Genomic DNA, 22,297 nt, shown 5'->3' with positions numbered 1-22,297 from the left:
TGGCCTTCCTGATTTCATCCTGGCATGCCCAAGCAATATTCTTATACTCCTCCCTAGTCGTTTGTCCAAGTTTCCACTTTTGTAAGCTTCCTTTTTGTGTTTTAGCTCCCTAAAGAGTTCCCTGATAAGCCAAGCTAGTCTTCTGCCATACTTGCAAGTCTTTCTGTGAGTTGGGATGGCTTATTTCTGCACCCTCAGGAGGTTTCTTTAAAATACAACCAGCTGTCTTGGACACCTTTCCCTCTCAGACTGACCTCCCAGGGGCTCCTTGTCCATCAATTCCTTGAGTGAGTTAAAGTCTGCTTTTCTGAAGTCTCTACTGATTTCCCCAGTCAAATTACATTGGGGAAAAATGTTTTTCCTAAAGCTGATTTGGAAAGTATGAGGTCAACTTATATGCAGGGTCAACTTTAATCAAACCATATATGAATCAAGTAATATGCTATATGCATGTGTCACTATGCTCTTAATAACACTTATGGATGACATGTAAACAGTACCGGATAAAGACTTTGCATCCAAGTCCCTACCCTGAGATTATATAACTCAAAATGTATTGAGAAAGTTGTTACATTTAAAAGTGAGTCTATAAGGGGCTAGCTTCAAGTACTGAACTGAAGATATTGAAAAATTATTTTTAGAAAACAGAGTGCATTTATTAAAAGTTCCAAACAGTTACCTTTATATTGTTCAGATTCACTTCAACAAGACGAGAGTCATTATCTTTAATCCTCTGCAGCGCTTCTTCCACATTTGTGGGATTTGGTGGTTCATCAAAAACTGGCAAAATCTTTTCACCTTTTACTATATCTAAAATGTAAGACAATAAATCATATGGTTGATTTATTAACTTAACAAATAGTATGTATGCTAACTACTGTGTCTAAACAGTCATAAGCTACCTGTTAAAATATATTTTTTGCTCATTCCCTCCTCCAAAAAAAACCAAGGCATCCCAGAGTCTCTTGTCCTCTTTTGGCCATATTTAAATGCAGAAGCTCTCTAAAGTTTCTCTGCTACATTCTAGATAGCATCCCCTGTAATTTTTTGGGAAATCAGATGGAAATTGGGTCACAAAGCATATCTTAAAGGTAAAACTCAATCATAAATAAAACATGTTTGTTCATTCATTTCTGAGTTTTTCACAAAACAAGATTTTTGTCTTTTAATTCTCATTCTTGCTACTAGCATATCACACAACAAGCATGATTCAAATCTGGTAAACTAAATCTGGCAAACTAAACGGTATTTCTGCAGCAAGAATAAGTATATTAAATAGTTAATACAGTAGTAGCAACAGGGCTGGATAATCCTTACTATACACAGATTTTTATTTAAGTCTTGACTACTTACTTGAGAAGCTCTCTTTGTCAACACCATTGCTACTTCCGACTATATCACAGAAATCAGCATTCGATATCAAATTGTGCATTCCCAGGATAGCTATAAAAGAAAAGAATTGTATAGTTTCTGGCTACTTAAGTTTGAAACGTGAAGTGTATTTTTGAAATAATACTTATAGCTGACTGCAAACCATTAATTGTTTCTTCACATGATTTTCATTTTAAGCCAGATAATAATTTTTAAAAATTAAAAGACTGCTTCAACTAGAGTAATATCCTTCTTTAGTTCTCTTTGGCCCACAGTTCTTCAAATATCTTATACCAATAGCCAAGAACTCAGCTCAATCCTCATGACATACCATGGGCCAGCATCTAAGATAACTAGCTCTTCAAGCTATAATATTTAGTATGTGGGATCAGACTTATGAATATGCACACACTGCTGCCCTATAAAAACTAACCTGCAAGGTCACATAATTCTGTATCTGTGGCACCTGTCAAGGCTTCCTCCAATTCTGGATCAAGAGACACTTTCTCTTCTTTATATGACTGTACAGTCTTCTTCTTGGGAATAAATATTTTTCCTTGGTGGTGGGAAAAGAAAAGAAGAGTCTGAAATTACATTACATTAATTACTTTTTTAAAGCTAAATCTCTTACTCTATAGGTGTAGGTCTCCAATTTGAGCTCTAGCTTTATAGAAACAAGCATGAACCAACACTAATGACCATGAAATAAATTATGAAAACCAAGAATGCCAGTAGCACAGCATTTGATTCAGTTCTTACATATACAGGAATCAATTTCTGCCATGTTCATTTTGGATGGTTTAAAGAAAATAAGAGGGATTAACAAGATTAATCTAGATTTTGAAGCACCTGAATCCTGCCCCTCATTTACACAAAACCTTTTAAAGCTTGATAAAAAATTAAATATTTGTTTTCTACAACATCAGAAGAGAAAAACACTTAAAAAATAAGTACCTTGAACTTATCAGGTAGGTGAGATCCTACACCAGGGGTGAGCAAAATACAACCCATAGACTGGACCCGGGCCACCAGGCCATTTCATCCGGCCTACGGGTGCCCACCAATTAATTGTACGCTGCCCAGCTCCCAGCCTCCTGCATGGGAGGGCCCCAGCCGGCATGCAAAGCTTCTGGGCAGAGCCACTGCTGCCACTGCCAGGGGACATGCTGGGCTTCCTGAGCCTCCAATGGCTCTTGCTTGTGTCCCTGCTGCAGTGTTTCCTCCAGGCAGCAGACAGGGAAGCTGCAGCTGGGGGAGAGCGTGGAACACGAGGCTGGCAGGAGCAAGGAGCCTGGGGCCCATGCCCAGCAGGGCACCAGGAGCACAGCGCTCAGGTGAGCATGGCGTGGGTGGGGTCTGTGAGATGCGAGAGAAGGTGGGTTCCAAAATGGGGAAACCTCCCCCCACCCCCCACATACACCCTCCGCCATGGCACACAGCCCCTGCTGTCACTGGTGGCGGCAGCAGGCCCTTAATCTTCTCATGGCCTGCACGAGCACAGTCAACTGGCGGCACAAATCTCCAGTCAGTTCTGGGAGCTACACATGATGACAAGGAGTGGAGCCAGGCTGGCCCACCTCTATCATGCAGGACTCACGTGCCGCTCCCAGGACTCGTGCCACTGCTAGGAAAGCTCCACACGATGGAGCCAGTGGCCTGGCCCTGCTCCCTACCATCACGTACAGCTCATGGGACTCTGCCAGAAGTGGTGGGGCACCACATTCCCTGCTTCCTGGTGGAGTTCCCTGAGTGACATGTGATGGCAAGAAGCAGCACCAGACTGCTGGCTCCATCACATGGGGCTTCCCCTCAGCAGCACCCAAGTCCCGGGAGCTGCACATGAGCCCTGTGCAATAGAGGTGGGCTGGCCCGGCCCTGCTCCTTGCTGCCAACGTACAGCTCCAAAAACTAGCTGGAGCCATGCACCACTGGGCGACTGCACTTGTGCAGGCCATGAGCATGCTGAGGGTCCACCACATAATGCTGCTGCCAGTGGGGGCTGTGCACCATGGAGAAAGGCTATGGGGGGATCCATACCCCACCCTCACACCCCAGAAACCCCACACACACCCAGTACCCTGACCACACCCTAAACCTTCCCACATATATACCCCCTCCACATGCACATACCCCCAACCATACCCCACACTCTCCGAACACGCAACATACAAGAGTAGGACTATTTTTGAGCTATTATGCAATTTTCTCTATATACACACTATGCAAACACACACAAACTAGGACATTTAAAAAAAATTAAAATACGTTACGATAGATGTTTGACTTCTAATACATGCTTTTATTTTTTTTGGTTCCAAAATGGCAACCCCCTTCCCCTCAAAAGGATTACTTCTGGGGGCAAGGGTAGGGAATGCTGGTGGCAAAGGTCAGGGGTTAGGGGGCAGGACTTGCAGTCCCAAGATGGTGACCCCAGGGGTGGGGTGGGGTGGGGCTACACTTGACAGCTCACCAAAACTCATTAAGTGGCCCTCCAGCTGAAATAATTGTCCACCCCTGTCCTAGACTACCTGAAGCTTTATAATGTTAGATATTCAGTTATACACTTTGTTGGTGGTGAACAGTCCGATTTTGATTGAACAGCCTTAAAATTAATTTTTTAAAAAGTATCTAACTGGCAGTTTAATAAAAGTCAGTGCATGTTAATTGCCTTTTCCTGTTTCCTCAATGGCCAACTAGGTTTGTATTATTTTTATAGACACCCAAGGACATTCTTTTAATGGTTTTTAACTGGTATTACTTTAACAGCAACGACAATAACGTTAAATGAAGTTACATCTTACTGATACTACTTGCTGTCAGTTTCTCAACTACTGATGACAGAAAATAGAAATATTAAAGAAGACATGCATTATAAAATAGGACTGTACCTAACATAATGCTTTGCATCTATCAATAGTTGACAAGTCAATGTAAGAAATAAAAGAAAACAGAAAACTACTTTTAAAGCTTCCCTGAGATAACTACCGACTATAAATATTTAGAGCTTGATTCTCAGAAATGTCAATAGCTCCAAATGATTTTAATTAGAGCCATGGATGCTCAGCTCCCACACACCTGGATCTTGTAAGTGAAAGATAAGAATTCTTAGCAACAGCCACAAATCTTTTTACTGTGCCAGTGAGCCTGTATCTTCGTGTTGCAAAACCACAATGTAAATTCATTGAATTTAAACTTAAGGAGTGACAATTGACTTAAAATAAAAAAATCCATTTGAATTTCTCTACTATCATTTGAAGAAACACCTAACATGACTAATAGCAAGAGACTGCAAAAAAGATTTATTCTTTCATTTATTTTGTGCATTCAGCAGCACTGTGTAAAGCCAGCTGCAGTGTTTCTTGTGTGCCTTGGTTTTTCACAAAGCATGAAAGGAGAGAAGAGATGAAGCACTACTGAAAGCACTACTTACAACCTAAAACTTTGCATCTAAAAGCCATTACTGATTAAAATAACACTGTCTCTCACCAAGAATGCCAGTGAACACTTTACACCTTGGGGAACTGAGCAATTTTGCGCATAAATAGCATGACCACACATAATTGCATAACTTTGCATGATTTAACCGCAGCAGGCTCTGTGTCTCTACCTCCATGATGTGGAGGCACAGAGCTGTGCGACTGGACAGCTGGGTAAGTGGAAAGGGAAGCTCCTGCCTGCAGGTGGGGACAGGGTGGGGGAGCATGTGGGTATGGGCTGTGTGCCATCAGGTTGGGCCAGCCAATTCAGTGCTTCCACATGGGGCTTCCAGGACTCCATGGGAAGCAGCATGTGGAGGCCAGAGTCTGCCCGCCCGATGGCATGCAATTCTATGCCTCCATGTGTGGCTTCCTACTGGAGAGCTGGAAGTCCCACGTGGAGGACCAGCTCAGCCCAATGCCATGTGGACCAGGAACCACGTGCCATCGGGCCGGTGGGAAGCCATACACGGAAGCATGGAGTTGCATGCCATCAGGACAGGGAGGCTCCTGCTGACCTTCGCATGAGGCTTCCCACTGGAGTGCTGGAAGTCCCATATGTAGGCATGGATCCTACCCAGCCCGATGGCACGTGGACCAGGAGCCACACAGCATTGGGCCGGAGATAATTGGGTCATATTTGATGTAGCAGACTGAAATAGTCTGCTCTTCTTTGGAAACTGGTCTTATTTGAATCAAAACATTTAAAAGCATATATTGAATTGAAGTACACGGTATTAATGCCTTAAGCAAGAACTATATTGTTTGAAAAAAAATCTGTGCTAAACAAATGATATGCAGGTAAGATTTTGCAACAGTCTTCTCCAAAATAAGAAAAATGCAAATTTGTTCTTCACTAATGTCATGCATTATATATTTCATTTTAAATACAGGTATTTATAGAAATATTTATGGTTTGTCTACGTAGCAGTCCATGCTTTCAAAAGTAAAATTAAGATTTGTTTTTTAAATGGAGAAAACAGATGTATAACAAACAAGCTGGTTCCATTTAATTCCCTTTTGAAAATTCATATAAATGGTCAAATCACTTAAGGACAGGGTGGATAATTTTTTAAAATTTAAATCAGATTTTTGTTGATATAATCACATTTTTTATTTTTTTAAAGATGATTTGTTTAAAAATAAACCTCTAAAGATAGTATTAATTTATGTTAAAGCTTAAAGATATCACCACCAGAATAGGGATTATAGCTTCTCATTACTATTTGAGACAATATATTCATGTAACTTTTTTAGAAAAGTTTTGAAATAGGTCACAACAGGACATGGACTATATTAGGGGCCCAATCTTACGGGGTCCCCAGAGGCTCCTCTATAGATTAGTAAAGATTAAAGAAAACCAGTCTACCCAATGGGACTCAGTGCTCAGTGTAGAAGATCCCATTAAGCATCTCTGTGATGCTTAGTTTCAGTTCTCAAACTGTGGACTTCTCTCCAGAGACCACAGCCTTGTTAACAGTTGTGTATGAAAATGAGAGAGAACAGACCTGATTAGGTAGCCATCAGCACTACTGTCTTTCTGCAAGTTACATGTCAAGCCCCTACCTCTCTCTAAAAGTGCAAAGTTGCAAGCAATTAAGTGAATGGAGGACTGTTGAGGGTAGGGTAGATCTGGGCAAGGAAGGTTGGAGATAAATGCAAGGAGGAAGCAACAGTAGAAATAAAAAGAGAAATATTGAGGAGAATTTCACTGAAATTACAAAATACTCCTGTAACAACCACTTTGCAGTGGCTGCTCTGAAGAAAGCAGGAGGAACCAAACTAACTGTCCCACAAGATGTGCGATGGAACTCAGTAGTGGACTGTTTTGAGCGATATATTGAGAATTGGCCTAATCTGATGACAATCTGTGAACAATATTGTAATCAAATAGATGGAATTGTCATAGCCAAAGTCCTCAACATTGGGCTAAAAAGAAGTGTAGAACATGTGCTGGCTATCCTGAAGCCTGTTTCTGTAGCTTTGAACAAGAATTATATCAACCAACAAGAATGTACTTTTCATAGAAAACAATGATTAAATTGAAGCTTCCTGACCAGTGATTTAAATCAGATCTACCCTGCTAAGGAATTAGCTTAAGATAGGTGTTTCTAGTACCATTTTATGAGCACACTGACAACCGCTTTGTAATCCAATGCTGTGGAAGATGGACTTTACAACATACAAAGGCTATATAGATTGCATTCACAAGGATAATGTTTAATCTATTCTAACCTAAGGATAAAAGTTTAGCCCCTCTAAGTGGATTCATAGAAGTAGGGTTGGAAGGGACCTAAGTAGATCTTCAAGTCCGACCCCCTGCCCTGGGCAGGATTCATAGACATTAGGGCTGGAAGGGACCTCAGAAGATCATCGAGTCCAGCCCCCCGCCCAAAGGGCAGGAGAGAATACTGGGCTCATATGACCCCAGCTAGGTAATTATCAAGCCTCCTCTTAAAGACCCAAGGTACGAGCCAGCACCACTTCGTTTGGAAGTTGGTTCCAGGTCCTAGCCGCCTTGACTGTAAAGTAGTGCCTTCTAATGTCCAGCTTGAACCTACTCTCAAACAACTTATGGCCATTATTCCTCGTTACTTGCGGAGATGCTCAGGGGAACAGGGTCTCTCATTCCCCGCTGGTCCCCCCTGGTAAGTTTATAGATGGCCACCAGATCCCCTCTCAGCCTTCTCTTGTGAAGGCTGAACAGGTTCAAGGCCCGTAGCTTCTCCTCATAGGGTCTGCTCTGCTGACCCTGGATCATGCCAGTGGCCCTCCTCTAGACCCTCTCAATGCTGACCACATCCCTCCTGAAGTGCGGTGCCCAGAACTGGACGCAGTACTCCAACTGCAGCCTAACCAGTGTTGCATAGAGGGGAAGGATCACCTTCCCAGACCTGCTTGTGATGCATCTGTGGATGCATGACATGGTGTGGTTAGCCTTACTGACCGCATCCTCACATTGCTGGCCCATGTTCATTTTGGAATCGATAATGACTCCAAGATCTCTTTCTGCCACCATGCTTTTGAGAAGGGAGTTCCCCAACCTATCAGTATGTTGCTGGTTCTTCCTGCCCAAGTGCAGCACCCTGTACTTGTCAGTATTTAATCCCATCCTGTTCTCATTTGTCCACTGCTGTAACCTGTTCAAGTCCAGCTGTATCCTGTCCCTCCCTCCTAGCATGCCCACCTCACCCCAAATCTTGGTGTTGTCAGAGAATCTGAACAGGGTGCTTTTCACCCCCCCCTTCCAAGTCGGTAAAAAAGAAATTGAACAGTAAGGGCCTGAGGACTGAGCCCTGGGGGACTCCACTGCCCACATCCCTCCAGGTCAAATATGACCCGTACATTACCACTCTCTGGGTGCGGCCCCTCAGCCAATTTGCAACCCATCCGACTGTATAGGCAATGCCACAGTCACCTAGCTTTTTAATGAGAATGGGGTGGGAGACAGTGTCGAAGGCCTTCCTGAAGTCCAGAAAGACTACCTCCATCGCGACACCTGCATCCAATGACTCTGTGACCTGATCATAGAAGACAGTCAGGTTGGTCTGACAGGACCTGCCCCTAATGAACCCATGCTGGTTGCCCCTGAGCATCTTCCCCCCTGCTGGTCCTTCCCAGATGTGCTCCTGGATAATCTTCTCAAAATGCTTCCCCAGATTCAAGTAAGACTAACGGGGCTATATAGTTGCCTGGGTCCTTCCTCCCTTTTTTGAAAATAGGGACCACACTGGCCTTCTTCCAGTCATCTGTCACCTGGCCAGAGCACCATGAGTGCTCGTAAAGCCATGCCAGGGGCCCTTCGATAACCCCTGCCAATTCCCTCAGCACCCCGGGGGTGGAGAGCATCTGGACCTGCTGACTTGAACGCATCCAGCCCCTCCACAAGTTCCTCAACTCAGTCCTCCCTGACCCTAGGCCTGGCAGAGTCTCTCCCAAGTTCATCCTGAATCTCAGTGGGGGAGTCCCAGTCCTCGCACAAAAAAATGGAGGCAAAGAAATTGTTAAAAAGGTCTTCTTTTTCCTCTGGTGCAATCACCAGATTGCCTAGCATATCCTGCAGGGGGCCCCATGTTATCCAGTGCCTTCTTCATACTGCCTATGTATTTTAAAAAAGGACTTTTTGTTGTCCTTGCTAGCCCTAGTTCCGTATCTGCCTTAGCTTTCCTAACAGCCCCCCTACAGACCCGAGTGATGGAGGTGTACTCCTCTTTGGTGATATCCCCTCCCTCCAACTTGGTGTATGCCTCCTTTTTGGCTTTCAGGTGTTCCTGAATGCCTTTGGTGAGCTGGGGGGCTTTTGAGCACTCTTGCCCCCTTTGATTCTCGTTGGGACTGTCACCCCTTGGTCTCAGAGGATCATCTCCTTAAGGAACGACCACTAGTCTTGGACACCCAGTTCCCCTACCCTCCAGGACCCCAGTGCCTCTCCTACCAATCTCCTCAATTCATTGAAGTTGGCCCTCTTGAAGTCAAGGGCTATTGTCTTGCTCCAGGCCCTTGACACCCTGCGGTGGATGGTGATTATTTCATCCCATATATTAATATAGGATATTAGTTTAAATGTCACTCTGTTTAGCCAACAGTTGAAACTAACACACTTTTCTTTCCTCTTAAGCACAATGACTAAAGGTTTGAACTCTAGCCACCACCCTGCATTGACAGAAATACCAGCTTTCATAAAACTCCAGGGGAAGCAGAAGTTAGGGCATGAAAATTCAACAGTTAAGACTGATCCTTCTTTATTTCTTTTAATATACATCTTTCTCAATTAAGCCTTGTAATTCAGTTCTACTCCTCTTCTGCAATTGTAACTTGATGAGGACTTATATATGTCCTTCTACATTTCAACTGGAGAGTTTTCATCCCTGTGTGCACAGCATAAAAAATGACTGCTATAGAGAAGCATACCCTTTTATTTTAAACTGTAGTGTGAAGTTGGGCATGGCATACTAGTATATACACCCATGAGTCAAGTCGCGTCCTACATATAATAGTCTAAGTATATCAATACATGGCACTTTTATCCAAATTTCTACTGACCTAATTTGCAAGGAAAGCTTACAGGTATATTGTACTATTGATGTTGCAAAGTTTTTTTCCATACATGCCCAATCAAATAAAAGCACAGGTCCAGGTAAAAGTATTTTTGGCTAATGTATCAAGTCTACAGCAGTACCATATGATCCGTTAATGTGAAATATAGATGCTAAATCTGCTGAGAGAAAGTGATCAAGACAACTCCAGTCACATTAACTTGTGCTGAATCTTTAAGGGTTTAGGAAAAATTCTGAAGAAAATAATCAGACATGGAGGTCACTGGAAAACAGGTTAAAATGAATCATGAGTTTAGCAAAAGTAGATCATACCAGAGCAAGCCATCCTTCGATAGGAGATCAGATTTTCAAGACAAACGAAAATGCAGTAAATCTCATCTTCCAGGCCACTGATGAAGATATTGAACAAAATTAGCTACATGACCAATCACTGAGGCACTCAATTTGACTGATATGTCCAAAGATCACATTTACCTTTTCATGGTTGCATGACACTGGCAGCTTATACTCATCTTATGATCAACTAGTGAACTCAAGTCCTTTCCTCAGTTGTTTCCAGATGATAATTTCTGGTCTATAGCAGAAATTCTTGTTAGTTCTTAAGTGCATGGCTTTGCATTTTCTGTTGTGGGAGTTCATCTCATTTCTCTTACTCCAATCCTTAAAAACATCCCATTAGTCTCGTATGTTATTGTGATCTTGCTCTATATTGAGTATGTGTCTTCATGGCTTGTGTCTTCAGCAAATTCCACTGGCATTCTCCCAGTTTTTGTAATAAGCAACAATAAAACCACTACAGAAAGGATGTGAACAAATCAGAGAGAGTCCAGTGGAGGGCAACAAAAATGGTGAGGGGAGTGGGTTACAGAACTTCTGAGGAGAGGATGAAGGAACTGCTTATTTAGTCTGGAGAAGAGAAGACTGGGAGGGGATTTAATAGCAGCCTTAAACTACCTGAAGAGTGGTTCCAAAGATGATAGATCTGAACTGTTGGATAGTGCTTGAGTTGGTCGTCTTTTAAAGAGACTTTACTGAGAGTGCAGGAACAAACAATCCCGATGTGCAGGAAGAATAACAAACATGGCAGGCAACCAGCTTGATTTAGCAGAACTCTTCAGTGAGGTTAAATATCAGAAAGGAAGCTTATAGTAAGTGGAAGCTTGGACTGCTGCTTGGGCATGCAGGGGTGAAGTCAGGAAGGCCAAAGTGCAACTGGAGTTGCAGCTAGCAAGGGACATGAAAGGTAAGAAGAAGGGTTTCTACAAATATGTTAGCAACAAGAGGAAGATCAGGGAAAGTCTGGGTCCCTTACTGAATGAGAGATGCAGCCTAGTGACAGACTATGAGGAAAAGACTGAAATATTCAATAGGCAGTCAAGGTTCTTTGGGTGAATCTGATATCTTTTATTAGACCAACTTGAATAGTTGGGAAAAAAATATAAGCAAGCTTTCAGGTTTAAAAACCCTTCATCAGGCTGAGGAAGTTTCTGCAGTTGGTGTGTGCTCTTCCTGGATGGAATGAGAAGTAAAGCAGCCAGAGGCTGGGCTGGTCTGCATACAAGATGGGCAATCAGTGAAGATGTAAACTGAGGAGTCAGTGGGTGAGAGACAGGCTAGGTGCAGGGGAGAGAAGGGGGATGAACAGTGGAGACATACCTGGGGAGTCAGATGTCATGCAGGTTATAATGTGTCATAAATCCAAGGTCTATATTTAGTCCATGATTTTTAGTATCCAGGAGGCCGATGAAGTGGAGTTCATAGCTTGTCTCTGAGAAGTGTTTTGTAAGTTTCCTTTAAGGATTAAAACTGAGAGATTGGATAGAGTGGTTATCTTGTGAGAAACATGCCCCCACAGGTAACTGGGTATTCTTGTCTTTGATAGATTTCTGGTGTGCGTTTGTTCTGGTGTGCAGTTGTTGTTTGCAGAGACCAATGAGTTGGCTGATGTGCTTGCAGGTTTGCTGGCCTTTATCTTTGAAAACTCATGGTGATGGGGGGGGAGGATGTCCTGGACAACTGGAAAAGGGCAAATATAGTGCCCATCTTTAAGAAAGGGAAGAAGAAGGATCCAGGGCACTACAGACCAGTCTGCCTCACCTCAGTCCCAGAAAGAATCATGGAGCTGGTCCTCAAGGATTCTATTGTGAAGCACCAGAGGAGAACAAGGTGATCAGGAACAGTCAGAATGAATTCACCAAAGGCAAGTCATGGTTGAACAACCCAATTGCCTTCTATGACAAGAAAAATGCCTCTGTGGATGAGGGGAAAGCAGTAGATATGATATACCTCAACTTGATCAAGGTGTTTTATACCGTCTCCCACAACATTTCTGAAAGCCAGCTGAGGAAGTATGGGTTGGATGAATGAACTGTAAGACGGACACAAAGCTGGTTGGATCATTGGGCTTAAAGGGTAATAGTCAATGGTTCAAGATCTAGCTGGCAGGCAGTATCAAGTGGAGTGTCCCATGGGTCAAGTCCTGGGGACAGTTTTGTTCAATAACTTCATTAATGATATGGAAGATGGGATGGATTGCACTCTCAGCAAGTTCATGGATGACATCAAGCTGGGGGAAATAGGAGGTATGCTGGAGGGTGGGGTTAGCATTCAGAGTGACCTAGACAAATTGAAGGATTGAACTAAAAGAAATCTCATGAAATTCAATAAGGACAAGTGCAAAGTCCTGCACTTACGATGGAAGAATCCCACGCACCAGTACAGGTTTGGGACAAACTGGCTAAGCAGCAGCTCTGCAGAAAAGGACCTGGTGGTTACAGTCGACAATAAGGTGAATACAAGTCAACAGTGTGCCCACGGTGCCAAGGAAGCTAACAGCATACTGGGCTGCATTAGCAGGAATGTTGGCAGCAGATCAAGGGAAGTAATTATTCCCTTCTATTCCGCACTGGTGAAGCCACATCTGGAATATGAAAGAGGCCAACAGAGGAAAATGGTTAAGAGTGGGGGCACATGGCTTCTGAGGAGAACCTGAGGAAACTGGGCGTATTTAGTCTTCAGAAGAGAAGACTGATGGGGGATATGACAGCAGCCTTTAACTACCTAAAAGGTGCTTCCAGGGAGGATGGAGCTGGACTGTTCTCAGAGGTAACAGATGACAGAACAAGGAACAATGGTCTCAAGTTGCAGCAAGGGAAGTTTAGGTTGGATATTAGCAACAACTCTTTCACTGGGAGGGTGGTGAAGCACTGGAACAGCTTACGCAGAGGGGTAGTGGAATCTCTGTTCTTGGTGGTTTTTAAGCTCCGGCTCAACAAAGCCCTAGCTGGAATGATCTAGTTGGGGATTGTCCTGCTTTAAGCATGGGGTTGGACTGAATGACCTCCTGAAGCCCCTTCCAACTCTAATTTTCTCTAAGATAAAAGGTATGAAATACTGTTTCTCAGGATTTAATTCATTTGTATGCAGCGACCCTTTGCTCCATCAGTGCCTTACTTAAGCCTCATGGTAATCTGTAAAATGAAAGGAACAGGAAAACGGGTTGTGAAAAGGCTGGTTTTTATGCCCTTAGTTTGATCAAAACCATTTAGAGGTGTGAGGATGAGGAAAAAGCTGTTGCTGTTCACACACTTAGAGTTGCCACTTTGGGCTCCACTCTAAATCTTCAGCTGTTGCTTGGGCAGGGCTGCTGCTTTTAAGCCAGGTCCATCACCTTTTTAGCCCAGCCAACTCCATCTGGTTGAATTGTGCTTGGAGCAGTTCTGGCATGAAGCAAAGCTCTAGTACAGACTAAACTTTTCAGAGAATGTTATCAACATGTTTCATCTTGTCGAGCCCAGCTTTTAAGCTGCTCTGAGTTCAGAGGTTTATATTGTATATGTGAAAGCAGCTTAATTTCCCCCCTTCCTCTTTCAGGTAATGAGCAAATATTTCAAAAAGATTTAGTGCTGTATTCAGTTACTTCAAGGATAAGGCCTCTGCGTCTTGGGAAACAATGATCTAACTACCGGACCACTGCCAAAGCTTTTTGAGATTTTTTTTCTTTACACACACTAATAAACACAGGATACATGTGCACATCAGCCTACAACAGCTTGCATGAAAATCATTAAACATATTATTCAGAACATTCCATTTAGAGATATGGTCACATGAGGAAACATGATACTTTGCTGGTTTGGAAACCATCTCGGATAATTCAAAGAGCAATGAAAGTGGTATTCAAAAAGGAAGATTACAAAGACGGTTATTTTAACAACACTGAAGTGATTTTTTTTTAAATCAATCTGTCCTTCTGTCTCCTGTTGCAAGAATAAATTTATATTTTTCAGAATCAATTCTAACCCCAAACTTTCTAGACTACAGAATATATTTGACCTCTAAACACTTTTTCATGTACTATGATTCTATGCATGACAATTAGTGCATGTTCTGATATATGTGTTATAATCTTTTTGGCTTTCAAAGAACACAGCAGTGCATGCATCAGAATTCAGATGGAAGTACAATATTGATCAAGCCATTTACCTGAACACTCATTAAGCAGCAGTCATGAAAAATGCTGAACTCTATTCAACTCTCACTAAAGTTAGTGTTAAGTGATTATCAGAATGTCAAAAAGACTGGACCCCAAATCAGTGTTGCTGTTGGTTAATTTGGGGATCAAACCATTGAGCATAAGCATGAGGATGACTTGTCTGCTTCTTACATTAACATTTTCTTATACCGCAAAGAAAAAAAAATCAAGCCAATAAGACATATCTGGACCAATCTTCAGGCCCATCAACATGACATTAGTAAGTCAAACTAAATGATTAATTACATGGTCAAATACATTTTACCATCATCCTTCATCAACAGAATGGAGGAAGTCTTTGGTTTTGCAATTACATGTTGTACTCATCTTCTGAAAATAATTGAATGCTAATCTATTTTGAAAACTCCTCCTCACAGAGCCCTGAGGCTTTCAGAGACAATATTACTACTTGTTTTTTGCTGGAGTAAAATCCAGAAACACGTCATTTTTTTAGTACATAACTACATCACTGTATGTAAAGTATCGCAGAAGAAAGCATTTTTTTCCTGCCAAACAAGCATGAGACAAGCATCAGTGTGTACTAAAGTACCTCTGGCAGCCCTTTACTTCACCCCACTCTCTACCACAATCTTCCTCTCACATTACATTAAAAAGATACTTGACACTATTAATACCAGGGACTTGTCTGAAATTGCAACTGAGGGATTTTCCAGCAGAAACCTTGATGCTACAAATGAACAGTAAATCTAGATCAACTAAATATAACTGGCCCATCAAATCTAAAACAGCAACAGAGTACTCCAGCTTTTTTGTTCAATATATTTACTGCTAGAACAGGAAAAACACAAGGACCAACAAATCCATGGGTAAAAGACTGATGGAACAAAGCAGAGCATGTGTCTCTGTCAACTGGAGTGGCTATGGAGGGAAGGGGCTAAAAAGAATTCAGACTTTTGAAAGGCGCAGCTAAATATTAGTGTAAAGTAAGTTATTTTGCATAGCAAGAGCCCCCCTCTACTTGAAGACTTCAAAACAGACTTCAAGCCTTATCATAACAATTTTCACATTACACTCGAGACAATCAAGCATCACATTTCACTGTTAGAGAATTCAGACAGATTTGTCTATGCCCCTCACCAGGGATCCTGGTTTACTCTGTTTAAAAATTACAAATTCTCAGATTAAATAAAAGAAAAATAAAGAGTGAGGGAGGGAATGTCAGTTGAGCACAATGTTTTATTGACAGACAAGGTTCTTTGTGTGAATCTGATATCTTTTATTAGACCAACTTAAATAGTTGGAAAACAATTATTAAGCAAGCTTTCGGGTTCAAAAACCCTTTGTCAGGCTAAGGAAATTTCAGCAGTTGGTGTGTGCTCTTCCTGGGTGGAATGAAAAGTAAAGAAGCCAGAGGCTGGGCTGGTAGGCATACAAGACAGGCAGTCAGCAGCCCAGCCTCTGGCTTCTTTACTTTTCATTCCATCCAGGAAGAGCACACACCAACTGCTGAAACTTCTTTAGCCAGATGAAGGGTTTTTGAACCTTGTCTGCCTATGTCCATAGACCAATATGGCTACAACCTTCACCCCCATAACATGTTTTATTGAAGTATTTACAATTTTAAAGCAATCTGGAAAGCTTTAGTATAAAATAAATACTAAATACCTAAATATGTTGGCTTTTGATTTTGGTGTGGGGTTTTTATCATAGAAAATCAGAGCTCCCCTTGCCATTTTTGTTCAGCAGGACATGGATCTAGCTGCAGCTGCCCTGCTACCCCATGCTTTGGGGTGCTGAGCAGCCCTGATATGCTGCTGCCTTGCACCCCTGCCCATGCCATTGCCCCTCACTCCCCACACAGACCCCCCCAGCCCTGCCAATGCCCTTCACTCCTGATCAACAGCCCCCAGGCCCTACCAGTGCCCGTCTTCACTCTCGACCCACAGACCCCTGCCTGTGCCCCTCACTCCCAACCCAGTCTGCTAACCCCCATCCCTTCTAGTGCTCCTCACTCATGCTCTTCAGTCCCCTCCCCCCAGCCATGCCAGAGGGGGTCCCCAGTTACCAGGGCCCACAGCCCCCCGCCCCTCCCAGCAGCACCCAAGCCCTGGCTGCCACCCATGGGAGGCAATGGATGCTGTGGCCAAAGTGGAGCACACAGCCAAGCTCCCCCTCCCCCTACGAGTGGCACAGCTAGACCAGAGCCCGTGCTGGGGCATGATTGCAGGCTCGCTGCAGGCTTGTACACGCTGCTCTGCTGTCCTCCCCCTGGAACCTCTGCAACAGGGTGGGGCAGAGAGGCTTGGTACTACTGCCAGGAAGCCCATACTGGCAATACCACCACGGCAAGGCACCCCCTGTCTGCCCAGTGGTGGTGGTGCGGAGTTGTCCCCCCCCACTGCTGCCAGGTGGGCAGAAGGTGCCGCCCCATGCCATCATGGGGCTCCCAGCTGCGGCACTGAGCCTCCCGGTCCCACTCTGCTGCAAAGGCCCCTGGGGGAGGGCAGCAGAGCAGAGAACCCATGGCTCCCCAGCCAAGCCCCATGGCCTCACATTCCCAACCCGGCCTGAACAAACCGCCCGGGCTGCACACGCACATGACAGCCCTTGCTTCCAATCGTCCTCCTCCCACTTCCCCCAGCCCCAAGCAGTGTTTTGAGGGCTGGAATTCTGCCAGCCTGCAAGAGGAAACCCGCCATTTCCTGCTTTTCTCACTACCCACACTAGGAAATTTCAAACTTGGGATACATTCTGTCCAAAACTGGAAACAGTGTACCTGCATTATTGAAGTGCTGGAGGTGGGCTAGTTTGCTCTGCCTCTCAACAGATCAATTTAGTATGGCTGCAGCACCACACAGACATAGGACAATGGTGTGTTTCAGCTTGGTGCTACAAGTGAACAGCACAGATGTGCCTTAAATGACTTGCCAAGACCATGCTATGGAGTGCTGAAGTCAAACATTCCACCTTAGCCTAAGCATATAGTGTATGTCAAAGCAGATGCAATAAAGCTGTCTTAGTGTGGCATTAGGTGTAATCATTAAGCTTTCCTGAGAGAGTGAGCTTGTTGGCACACACCAAACAACACAGTAGAGGTGGTTGCCTTTTATTTGTTGCAGGTATAGTAAGCATTACAGCACCCACCTAGCACCCCCTAGGTAGTAATCAATGTCTAGTTGGCAGCCAGTATCAAGTGGAGTGGTGCAGGAGTTGATCCTAGGGCCAGTTTTGTTCAATATCTTCATTAATGATATGGAAGATGAGATGGATTGCATCCTCGGCAAGTTTGCAGATTACTACTGCCTCTGGCTTGGTGTCAATACATTGGAGGGTAAGGCTAGGACTCAGAGTGACCTGGACAAATTGGAGGATTGGACCAAAAGGAATCTCATGAGGCTCAACAAGGACAAGTGCAAAGTCCTGCACTTAAGACAGAAGAATCCCCTGCATTGCTACAGGCATGAGACTGACTGGTTAAGCAGCAGCTCTGCAGACAAGGACCTGGGGCGTTACAGTGGCCAGTAAGATAGATTTGAGTCAGCAGGTTGTCATTGTTGCCAAGAAGGCTAATGGCATACTAGATTGTATTAGCAGAATTGCCAGCAGATTGATGAAAGTAATTATTCCATTGTCTTCTGCACTCGTGAGCCCACATCTGGAGTACTGTGTACCGTTTTGGGCCCCCACTAAAGAAAGGATGTGGACAAGGTGAAGACAGTCCAGCGGAGGGCAACAAAAATGGTGAGCGGGTTAGGGGACATGACTTCTGAGGAGAGGTTGAGGGAACTGAGCTTATTTAGTCTAGAGAAGAGAAGACCGAGAGGGGATTTAATAGCAGCCTTCAACTACCTGAAGGATGGTTCCAAAGAACATCGAGCTAGATAGCTCTCAGTGGTGGCAGATGACAGAACAAGGAGCAATGGTCTCAAGCTGCAGCAAGGGAGGTTTACATTGCATGTTAGAAAAACCTCTCGCACCAGCATGGACAGCTAGAGACCCTCTGGGTAAAAATTCGTGGGGAATTCAGCACAGGGGACACAACGGTGGGAGTCTGCTACAGACCTCCCACTCAAAGTCCCAAGCTTGACCAGGAGTTCGCCCAGGAACTGACTGAGGCCGCTTGCTCCAGGACCTTGGTTGTCATGGGTGACTTCAATTACCCGGACATCTCGTGGGAAGATCACTCAGCTAAATCTGAGCGGGCGCAAAGCTTTCTCTCGTGCGTGGATGACCTCTACCTGACTCAAGAAGTCTATGGGCCAACGAAAGGCAAAGCGCTGCTTGACCTGGTACTGGCTACGGGGGACGACCTAATCGGCGACCTAGTGATTGATGGGAAGTTGGGTGACAGCGACCACGAGCTGATCACCTTCACCATCCACCGTAAAGCTGGCAAGTCAGTCAGCAACACAGAAGTCCTTGACTTCAGAAAAGCCGACTTTGACAAGCTCAAGAGGCTAGTCGGTCAGGCCCTCAGGGACCGTGACCCCAGGGAGATGGGAGTTCAAGAAGAGTGGTTGCTTCTCAAGGAAGCGATCCTCAGTGCACAAGCTAAATCTATTCCAACACGGAGGAAAGGCAGCAAGAAGGCACAGCAGCCCCCCTGGCTCTCCAGAGACCTAGCGGACCTACTGTGGCTAAAAAGGAAAGCCTACAAAGGATGGAGGACGGGATTCACCTCCAAGGAGGATTACTCCGCGCTGGTCCGGTCCTGCAGAGAGCAAACCAGGAAAGCCAAGGCTGCAACTGAACTCCAACTAGCTTCAGGCATCAAGGACAACAAAAAGTCCTTTTTCAGATATGTGGGGAGCCGGAGGAAAAGCAAGGGCAATGTTGGACCCCTGCTAAACCAGATGGGGCAACTGACAACTGACGCCCAGGAAAAAGCCAACCTATTAAATAGGTACTTTGCGTCAGTCTTTCATCAGTCACACGGGATGCCCATGCCTGCTATGGGACAGGGAAATCTGGGTGAGGGGGATCCCCTACCCTCCATCAATGCTGACCTCGTGAAGGAACACCTTGAGAAGCTGGATACCTTCAAGTCAGCCGGCCCTGATAATCTGCACCCCAGGGTACTCAAGGAGCTGGCAAGCATCATAGCCCAGCCCCTGGCACGGATCTCTGAAAACTCCTGGCACTCTGGTGTAGTGCCCGAAGACTGGAAGAAGGCCAACGTGGTGCCGATCTTCAAGAAAGGGAGGAGAGTGGATCCGGCTAACTACAGGCCCATTAGCCTGACTTCTATCCTGGGGAAGATCTTAGAAAAGTTTATTAAGGAGGCCATCCTTGAGGGACTGGCCCAGGCTAACATTCTAAGGGACAGCCAGCACGGGTTTGTTACGGGTAGGTCTTGTTTGACCAATCTCATTTCCTTCTATGACCAGGTGACCTATCACCTGGACAAGGGAGAAGAGATTGATGTCATATATCTTGACTTCAAAAAAGCCTTTGATCTGGTATCCCACGATCACCTCTTGGCCAAACTGGCCAGTTGTGGCCTTGGCTCCACCACAATCCGCTGGCTGGGAAATTGGCTTCGTAGTCGGACCCAGAGGGTTGTGATTGATGGCAGTCACTCATCATGGTGCCCTGTGACCAGTGGGGTCCCTCAAGGCTCTGTCCTGGGACCCATACTGTTCAACATCTTCATTAACGATGTGGACATTGGAGTCAGGAGTGGACTGGCCAAGTTCGCCGATGACACCAAACTTTGGGGCAAAGCATCCACGCCAGAAGATAGGCGGGTGATCCAGGCTGACCTGGACAAGCTCAGCAAATGGGCAGACGAGAACCTGATGGTGTTTAACACCGATAAATGCAAGGTTCTCCACCTTGGGAGGAAAAACCTGCAGCATCCTTATAGGCTCGGCAGTGCTATGTTGGTTAGCACTACAGAAGAAAAAGACTTGGGGGTCATCACTGACCACAAGATGAACATGAGCCTCCAATGCGATGCTGCGGCTAGTAAAGCGACCAAAATGCTGGCGTGCATCCATAGATGCTTCTCGAGCAAATCCCGGGACGTCATTCTCCCCTTGTACTCGGCCTTGGTGAGGCCGCAGCTGGAGTACTGCGTCCAGTTTTGGGCTCCACAATTCAAAAAGGATGTGGAGAAGCTTGAGAGAGTCCAGAGGAGAGCCACGCACATGATCGGAGGTCAGAAAAACAGATCTTACGATGACAGGCTGAGAGCCATGGGACTCTTTAGCATGGAAAAGCACAGGCTCAGGGGTGATCTGATGGCCACCTATAAGTTTATCAGGGGTGACCACCAGGATCTGGGGGAACGTCTGTTCACCAGAGCGCCCCAAGGGATGACAAGGTTGAACGGTCACAAACTCCTGCAAGACCGCTTCAGGCTGGACATAAGGAAGAATTTATTTACTGTCCGAGCCCCCAAGGTCTGGAACAGTCTGCCAGTGGAGATGGTTCAAGCACCTACATTGAACACCTTCAAGAGCAAATTGGATGCTTATCTTGCTGGGATCCTATGACCCCAGCTGACTTCCTGCCCTTTGGGCAGGGGGCTGGACTCGATGATCTCCTGAGGTCCCTTCCAGCCCTAATGTCTATGAAATCTATGAAATCACTGCAGTAGGTTACCTAGAGGTGGTAGAATCTCCATCCTTTGAAATTTTTAAATGCTGGCTTGACAAAGCCCTGACTGGGATGATCTAGCTGGGGCCGGTCCTGCTTTGAGCAGGGGTTGGACTAGATGAGCTCCTGAGGTCCCTTCCAACCCTAATTTTCTATGATTCTGTGATAATTGAGATAAACAGACACTGTGGGCCTCATCACCAGCAATGGAACCAAGGCAGCCTGTCCTCCAGCTCTGTGCTTCAGCCTTTCTTTTTGTACTGTGTTACAAGGTTTCAGTGCTATTTTTATGGTACCACAGAGAAACAGAGCTCAGCTTTTTTTTTGAACTAGACCTTCATGACAAAATTCACTACATCAGTCTCTTGTGTGAATTACTACTCGGGCAACAATGGTTTACTGTATGGTTCAAAACTTAATCAGAACAGTATGTGACTCTCTAGTTTACAGAGCTGGTCAAAAACAAAGTCCGCTTTTATGTATGCTCTGGAAGGGATGGGTATCTGATAGCATGCTTTCAGAAACAAAGCCAGGGAATGAAAAAGTGTACTATGCTCATTTTATGTACTATCTGTTACACTTTACACTTCTGGAATGCTATTAGTCCCACCATCTCAAAATGCTTTACAGACAATGATTCAAGCTACCCATATTTTATAACATACAGGGAGATAGTTAAAGGTCAAGAGATGTAGAAGAACAATGTCATGCACCAGTAAACTACAGAAGTGCTGGAGTATGTCCTGCAGTTCATCTGATGGTGTATATTAACTTGCAAATACTTAGGACCCACATAAAAGAAAACCCTGTACTGAGCAGAACAGCAGACAAACCAAGGCTACCCTCCTGTGCTTGGGCAGAACATTGTTATTAACAACTCTAAGGCTAAGCTTCTTAACTAACCTTAAGTGGCCAGAAGACCCTGAAGACATGTTGACATCATTCTGGAACTAGCTCAAGCCTCATTCACCTGCACTTCTTTATCAAGCAGCCAGAGCTCGCCATGGGAATGCTTGGCCTGCTCCATCTTGCTTAACCTACAAGATCCAATGGGACAACATTTTCTAAGTGGAAACTCTTACTATTCCTTTTCCTCTTTAAGTTTCCCCTTCTTGCTCTGTGAAGTCCTCACCAAAACAAGGCAACTGAGGTTCAGTATTCATGCGCTATGGGGTAAGAGCAAACAGCAAACACGCAGACCATTACCGCAGAACAGCTGACCTATAGTAAGTCCCTATCCTCTTAATTTGTTTGCTTTTCTATACTCTAACTCAGGCAGGAGGTTTAGACCCGTTTCT

The 22,297-nt window shown here is 44.7% G+C and overlaps 1 protein-coding gene across 2 annotated transcripts in view; it reads right to left on the bottom strand.

Annotated features, from left to right (window-relative positions):
- LOC149852229 (tropomodulin-3) overlaps nt 1-22,297 on the bottom strand; it is a 56,842-nt gene that overhangs the window by 13,838 nt on the left and 20,707 nt on the right. Inside the window, exons 2-6 of one of the 2 annotated variants that reach the window (XM_090029393.1) lie at nt 10,379-13,374; nt 10,217-10,293; nt 1,805-1,927; nt 1,354-1,443; nt 680-810 (exon numbers count right to left, since the gene is read on the bottom strand). In XM_090029393.1, coding sequence (XP_089885519.1) covers nt 680-810; nt 1,354-1,443; nt 1,805-1,927; nt 10,217-10,293; nt 10,379-10,416 — 459 coding nt within the window. In that variant the 5' untranslated portion in view covers nt 10,417-13,374. The remainder of the gene's footprint in view (nt 1-679; nt 811-1,353; nt 1,444-1,804; nt 1,928-10,216; nt 10,294-10,378; nt 13,375-22,297) is intronic. The other variant, XM_090029392.1, reaches the window with a different exon arrangement.

This window comes from Crocodylus siamensis, chromosome 15 (assembly GCF_052110815.1).
Source record: "Crocodylus siamensis isolate JL-2025a chromosome 15, ASM5211081v1, whole genome shotgun sequence".
Taxonomy (NCBI): Eukaryota; Metazoa; Chordata; order Crocodylia; family Crocodylidae; genus Crocodylus; species Crocodylus siamensis.
Note: the sequence above shows the minus strand (reverse complement) of the source record. Positions and strands in the feature narration are given on the sequence as shown.